Below are 7,500 nucleotides of genomic sequence, written 5' to 3' on the forward strand. Positions count from 1 at the left end.
GGTTTCCTGGCCCCGCTTGTGAAACCCAAACAAATCGTTGCAGCTGTACTGTAGATGGTTCCTGCTTTTGAGTGTGGGGCTTGCAGCTCTGCAGCAGCACCCCCTGGTGGACTGTTCTGGAACAACCAATAACTTAACTAATAGGAAACCCTGTTTTTGTGTTTGCTTCTCTCCCCAGCAAACTGAGACACCAGGCACAGAGCGAGAGGTTTGGCTACAAGGAGGTGAGTGTGTGTGTGTGTGCGTGCGTGCATGCATGCGTGCGTGCGTGCATGCGTGCGTGCATGCGTGCGTGCGTGTGTGTGTGTGTGTGTGTGTGTGTGTGTGTGTGTGTGTGTGTGTGTGTGTGTGTGGACTTTCCCAGCAACTTTAAACTGCCCTGCCTGATTGTTGAGATGATGTAGTGGGGTGTGATGACTCTTGGCGGTGACACACTCTCCTCTTGCTGTTGACAGGTTATTTTGAAAGGTGACAGTAAGAAGCTGAGTCTGCACGGGGTAAGGAGACTATCTGCTTTCTGCTCACGTGTGTGTGTGTGTGCTGTGTATGTATGCGTGTGTGTGTGTGTGTGTGGTGCCTCTGGCTACAGCGCCCATAACCACATTACGGTCCAAGTACCACCGTGTTTGAGTCTGACCCGGGTCATTTCCTGGTCCCGCCCACCTCTCTCTCCCACTCAGTTCCTGTCAGTCTCTTCACTGTCCTGTGTCATAATAAAGGCGCAAAAGCCCAACAAATAAAAAGTGTGTAATTGATCCGCACTGTAGAGTGTATCTGTGGCATGTCTCTGTGTGGCGGCGGCTCTAACTGTCCCCCTCCGCGCTGTGTGTGTGTGTGTGTGTGTGTGTGTGTGTGTGTGTGTGTGTGCTCTAACTGTCCCCCTCCGCGCCGCTCTCCCCTCGTCTCCACAGCAGACGTGCGCCGTGTGTCTAGAAGATTTCAAGGTGAAGGATGAACTGGGGGTGTTGCCATGCCAACATGCCTTTCACAGGAAGTAAGTGATTACGCATGATGCTCCTCCAGGAGTCTGTCCAAATGTCACACCAGCTGACTGTGTGTGTGTGTGTGTGTGTGTGTGTGTGTGTGTGTGTGTGTGTGTGTGTGTGTGTGTGAGTGTGTGTGTGTGTGTGTGTGTGTGTGTGTGTGTGTGTGAGTGTGTGTGTGTGTGTGTGTGTGTGTGTGTGTGTGTGTGTGTGTGTGTGTGTGTGTGTGTGTGTGTGTGTGTGTGTGTGTGTGTGTGTGTGTGTGTGTGTGTGTGTGTGTGTGTGTGTGTGAGTGTGTGTGTGAGTGTGTGTGTGTGTGTGTGTGTGTGAGCTGCTTTGTGGATCTGTGTTAGGCCCTTTGTGTGGGCAGCTGGCTCCTGTTTGCTCAGGCTACAGGATAATTTCCTTTATGAAGGGGACATGCTCTCTCATTGTCTGTTGTTGTGTGTCTAAGTTCATTCTCAGATCCTTATTACGCTGCTGTTCAGTGATTACATATTGCCTTTATATAGGCTAGTATCATCTTAAGTATGTTATTACGCATTGCCTTTATATAGGCTAGTATCATCTTAAGTATGTTATTACATATTGGCTTTATATAGGCTAGTATCATCTTAAGTATGTTATTGCATATTGCCTTTATGTAGTATCATCTTAATTATTACATATTGACTTCATACAGGCTAGTATCATCTTAAGTATGCTATTGTATGTTTGCTAACCCAGGGTGGGAGTCTGAGTCCTGTGTCTGTGTGACTCATAGTGTTAGTGTAACTGTGTCTGTTACTGACGGCACAAATATGAGCATGTGTGAGTCTCGGATAACACTGTGTGTGTGTGTGAGCTCTTGTATAACTGTGTGTGTGTGTGTGTGTGTGTGTGTGTGTGTGTGTGTGTGTGTGTGTGTGTGTGTGTGTGTGTGTGTGTGTGTGTGTGTGTGTGTGTGTGTGTGTGTGTGCGTGCGTGTGTGTGTGCAGGTGCCTGGTGAAGTGGCTGGAGGTCCGCTGTGTGTGCCCCATGTGCAACAAGCCCATCGCCGGCCCCCCAGAGCAGCATCAGAGCATCGGCACCCTGCTGGATGAGCTGGTGTAGCCGCGGAAACAAACCGCCGCAAACCGCCGGAAATTGCTGCAAACCGCCGGAAAAAGACTGAGCAACAACACACGGGCATCAGCAGATGCCACGCCCGATCTGGTGCATCTTTCTGCCAGGGAGGGGGAGGGGACGTACTGTAGAGGAGGATGGGCCATACAAGACCACACCTCCTCCCTCCACCCCACTGTGGCCCCCACCAGAGTAAACCTCCTCAGCCCCCACCCACTCCTCCCCACAGCCCTGTCTACTCCCTTTGAGGACCCTCCCCCTCCCCCAACCCCATGCCCCACCATCCACTGTTGCAATGTGGCCCCCACCAGAAATAGACTCCTCCTCCACCAGAGACAGACTCCTCCCCCACTAGAAAGAGAGAGACTCCTCCTCCACCAGAGAGACTCCTCCCCCACTAGAAATGAGAGAGACTCCGCCCCTACCCGAGAGAGACTCCGCCCCCACCAGAGAGAGACTCCTCCTCCATCAGAGAGAGACTCCTCAGTCCTCCACCCCCCCCTTGCCTCCAGCACTACAGCCTCTTACGGACAGGGAGAGCAGGAGGGGGTGAGGGGGGGGGGGGGGGGGGGTCTCAGGCTCTGACCAGCAGCCCACCAGAGACTGACCAGGGCTTTCTAAGATGACAGATCTGCTCCGTGTGTTGGACTGGCCAGGACTATGAGCGGCTGGGGCTGTCGGACACCAGGGTGTGTACTGGACGTGGGCCCTGCATCCACGACAGAGAGACAACGGGAGAGACTGAGAGAGAGAGAGAGAGAGAGAGAGAGAGAAAGTTTGGATGAGAGATAATTATTCTGTAGTTCTCCCAGCTAATGGTTCACAGCCACTAAATGTACCTGCCTTTTCATGTGTCACTTCACACCAGAAGCGTTTGGAGTGGCCTCTGGTAGTCCTGTGTATGGGAGGGGGAAAGCATTGTTTTGTTGAAGTATTGTGTTTGACTGTAAATTCACTTTCCTGTTATCTTTTATGATCATTTGTTATCAGGCACGCACGCACGCACACACACACACACACACACACACACACACACACACACACTGAGATGCCACATTCGCTACTTCCAGGGGTTTGTTATGGGAGTATTGGGTCCATGTAAAGGTGTACTGTATCCACTCACCCGTCCCCTTCACTAAAGTCAAGCCATAAAGACGCATCCAGAGGGTTTCCTGTTCAGTGTTGCTCTTTTTACTGAGGACACATGTGGTAGCGCAGCAGCAGTCAGCCACTTTAACCTTACACACTGCCATAGCTGCTTTGTCTGAGCAGATAGCTGTCACACACACACACACACACACACACACACACACACACACACACACACACTCACACACACATACAAAAACAAACAAACACACAAACAAAAACAAACAAGCAATCACACACACACACACACACACACACACCACCTGGAGATGTTCATCATGCTGCCACACACAGCACATTCGGCATATGCTCCCACTGGACAGGTACCAGGTACACACACACACACACACACATACACACACACACACACACACACACACACACACACACACACACACACACACACACACACACACACACACACACACACACACACACACACACACACACACACACACACACACACACACACACACACACAGCACATTCTGCATATGCTCCCATTGGACAGGTACCCACACACAATGATTAGCTCATCTCCATGTGCTCCTGACTCTACCTGTATTGTGATTGTTGGTTGATAGGCTCTTATACGATGTATGTTCAATAAAGGGGTTGACCAGCATTTGCAGCTATTCTGTGTGTGTTCACTGAGGGCATGCTGTGCTGTGCTGTGCTATACTGTGCTGTGTTTTGTTGTGTTGTATTGTGCTGTTGTGCTGTGTTTTGTTGTGTTGCGCTGTGTTTTGTTTTGTTGTGTTGTGCTGTATTTTGTTGTGTTGTGTTTGCTGTGCTGTGCTGTGCTCTGCTATACTGTGCTGTGTTTTGTTGTGTTGTGTTGTGCTGTGCTGTGCTATACTGTGCTGTGTTGTGTTGTGTTGTGTTGTGTTGTGTTGTGCTGTGCCGTGTTTAGTTGCGTTGCGCTGCGCTGTGCTGTGTTTTGTTATGCTGTGCTGTGCTGTGCTATACTGTGCTGTGTTGTGTTGTGTTGTGTTGTGTTGTGTTGTGTTGTGTTGTGTTGTGCTGTGCCGTGTTTAGTTGCGTTGCGCTGCGCTGTGCTGTGTTTTGTTATGCTGTGCTGTGCTGTGCTGTGCTGTGCTGCGCTGAGTGGCGTGGCGTTGCGTTGCGTTTACTTACCATCCTAACTGTGGGCTCAGTAACACTACAACTGTACTGTGGGCTCAGTAACACTACAACTGTACTGTGGGCTCAGTAACACAACAACAACAATATTATTTTGTGAACTTGTTTCCTATTTTAGTTCAGCGTGACCTTTAGTACATCATTCAAATGCACTGGTGAGTGAAAAGGGGGAACAACTGCATGGATAGGGTATACTTTCTGTGTGTGTGTGTGCGTGTGTGTGTGTGTGTGTGTGTGTGTGTGTGTGTGTGTGTGTGTGCGTGTGCGTGTGCGTGTGCGTGTGCGTGTGCGTGTGCGTGTGCGTGTGCGTGTGTGACCTCCTGGGCCGTCTTTTCCATCAACATTGCTTGTAACTTGTTGCTTGGGTTTCCTGAACTGGCACATGAGATGCTGCTGCAGTAGGCTATGCTGCTTTCGCATAATGCAACATATCCTTTCAACATCTCCTTGCAACATCTCTGTTAGCTGGCCTACCTGCTTGTGTATTAAGACCACTACAGTTGATTCAGAATGCTGCAGCACGACTGGTCTTCAATCAGCCAAAGAGGACACATGTAACCCCTCTCCTAGTTACTCTCCACTGGCTCCCTATAGTAGCCAGAATTAAATTTAAATCTCTCACTCTGGCCTATAGGACACTGACTGGATCTGCTCCCAGCTACTTCAGTTCTTTAATCACGATGTACATTCCCAACCGCCCATTGCGATCTTCTGAGGAGCGTCTGTTATGTCGACCAACCATACATGCTAGGTCAAATTGTAGATCCTATTCTTCAGTGGTTCCGTGTTGGTGGAATGAGTTGCCCAGTGCTCTCCGTTCCAGCAACAGCTTTGGATCTTTTAAGAGGGGTCTTAAGGCATATTTATTTAATATGCACTTAGTCCTTTGAGTTTGTGATGTGTTATGGTTTGTATAATAGTATTGTTTTGTTATAATTTGTCTATTGATAGAATTTGAAATTTATTTTGCTATTGTCCTTAAATTTAGCCATACCATGCTTTAGTTATTATTATTATATATAATTAACTGAGTGACTTATTTGATTGCTATTCTCATTTCACTGTTTTATTTCTCATTAGGTTAGTGCTTAAAATTATTGTTTTACTGATAATATTACTATTCTCCCTAGTTTGTAATTGTTCACTGTTAATTTAATTTGTATTGTTATTTATTTGTATGTCGATGTGGACAAAGGCGTCTGCTAAATAACCATAGCCATAGCCATAGCCAACATCTCTTTGCACCACCAGATGGCGACAAAGCTTACGTTATTTGGGTAGACCATCGTCGGAGGGAGGAGAAGGGGGCGGGAGGCATGAAGTGAGCACCATGTACGCAAGATGTCCGACTCCTCCCACGCACGATGTCGGCGTCATGGTGCATCCCTGATCCTATCCACGGCTCGCTCCGCCGGTTGGAGAAGTGCAGGGGATGATAAGGCGCACGGGCCTCCCATGACTACAACTCGACAAGAAGAACATGCACCGAAGTAAGTGGAAAGCTAACAGTCATATTCGTAACTCCCCTCGCTCCTGTCTCGATTGAATACCGCTGTCGCCTGTACCCAAATATCGGGATTTGCGAGCATGACCATAATTTCGTGACATCGGCATCCTCAGACCATCCAGTGTTATTGTGATCAACCTGTTAGCCACATCTTCCTACTAGCCTCATTGGTAACACTAGACAAGTGATGTTCAGGATGCCAGTCTGGGTGTAAATATAGAGACAGCCGCAAGCATCTCCGCTTGTACAAGCGGTTAACCTAGTCAAGTTCATGATAACAGAACACACTTCTGTGACAGTATGGTCATGCTAACACGCCAACTACACATTAATGAATAGCCAGTTAGCCAGTCCGCTAGCCAGCTAACCCGTTACTTCTTGGTACACGATGTGCTTTGACCACACCGTTAGCTGTCGCGGTGACAGTTAATAACAGACTGGTTACCAACACGTTTTGGTCGGTCTGACCACTTCGAATAACGTCAGTTATCACATAAATTAGACAGTTCTCTCTCAATATCAACTAGATACATAGCAGAACACCTGAACATCTTTACTGCTAAATTGGGGGGATTAACCTCCATAGAATTAGCTTAGTCCACTAGCAAATCAGCTGATTATGTTGGGTTAGCTGACGTCCCCAACCGGAGTGTCTTGTCACCACACAGGGCTTATTCCAAGGAGTTGCACTGTGCAATAAACAATATTCATTTAAATCTGCGGTGACATTGTGATACATGAGGATTCATAACAGCTGTCAGATTAGTCTCTCTGGGTTATATGGGTTATATATGTGTTATAAACCACCACAGGAATCAATTGGAAAGACAACTCTTTGCCCGTAACAACAGTAATTACTTTGGTCGCTGATTCAGCAGTGACCCGTTATGCGCATCACTCGTCTGCAGAAGCGAGCCCTGCTGCCTTCCAGCTAAACTAAAAACATTTTATCTCTGGCGTGCAACTGTGGACACTAGCTCACACAATTTAAGCTGGTCATGAATGGCGCTTGTCTTGCTGCCGGCGGTGGGAGTTGAACGGCTCAAATGCGGCCTTGTTCAGGCGTCAGGGTCTATCGGTGGTATCCGCTGACTGTGAGATTCCCTGACTCTGCGGGAGCAAAGTCCCTGCTAGCATGAGATTTCCTCCAGCAATAAACTTGCTGAGGAACAGAGCAGCCTCTGTGCGTCTCTGGTGTGACCACCATGGAGCAGACTGTCAGAGCAGCTGTGCTATATGTCCGCTTGTGTGTGTGTGTGTGTGTGTGTGTGTGTGTGTGTGTGTGTGTGTGTGTGATCGCTGACTGAGTTTCTGTGTTTCTCTCATCCCTTTCATAGGTCCAGACACTGACCACGCCATCAGCCGAGTGTAACAGAGAGAACGCTGCCGGTCGATAGGCAGAGTTTTTAATTTATGTAGTTATTTTTTATTTTATTTTATTTTATTTATTTATTTTATTATAAACGCATCACACTTCTGTTTGGAGGTCACTGAGGGTGTTTTACGTGATCGGAGAAGAGTGTGTGTGTGTGTGTGTGTGTGTGTGGGGGTGTGGGTGTGGGTGTGTGTTTGGGGATGTATGCGTTTCTAAAGATGAAGGCTGAGGTTCTCACC

At 48.2% G+C, this 7,500-nt stretch overlaps 2 protein-coding genes across 3 annotated transcripts in view; both read left to right on the forward strand.

The window, feature by feature from the left end:
* Nucleotides 1-2,637, forward strand: part of rnf122 (ring finger protein 122) — a 32,338-nt gene extending 29,701 nt beyond the window's left edge. Inside the window, exons 3-6 of one of the 2 annotated variants that reach the window (XM_062542396.1) lie at nucleotides 179-224; nucleotides 456-497; nucleotides 912-994; nucleotides 1,961-2,637. In XM_062542396.1, coding sequence (XP_062398380.1) covers nucleotides 179-224; nucleotides 456-497; nucleotides 912-994; nucleotides 1,961-2,075 — 286 coding nt within the window. In that variant the 3' untranslated portion in view covers nucleotides 2,076-2,637. The remainder of the gene's footprint in view (nucleotides 1-178; nucleotides 225-455; nucleotides 498-911; nucleotides 995-1,960) is intronic. The other variant, XM_062542398.1, reaches the window with a different exon arrangement.
* A 3,119-nt stretch (nucleotides 2,638-5,756) lies between these two features.
* LOC134089379 (glycerol-3-phosphate acyltransferase 4-like) overlaps nucleotides 5,757-7,500 on the forward strand; it is a 21,588-nt gene continuing 19,844 nt past the window's right edge. Inside the window, exons 1-2 of the mRNA XM_062543822.1 lie at nucleotides 5,757-5,869; nucleotides 7,224-7,500. The exon at nucleotides 7,224-7,500 is cut by the window's right edge and continues 327 nt beyond it. The gene's annotated coding sequence lies outside the window, so the exon portion shown is untranslated. The remainder of the gene's footprint in view (nucleotides 5,870-7,223) is intronic.

The sequence above is a fragment of the Sardina pilchardus genome, chromosome 8 (assembly GCF_963854185.1).
Source record: "Sardina pilchardus chromosome 8, fSarPil1.1, whole genome shotgun sequence".
Lineage (NCBI taxonomy): Eukaryota > Metazoa > Chordata > Actinopteri > Clupeiformes > Clupeidae > Sardina > Sardina pilchardus.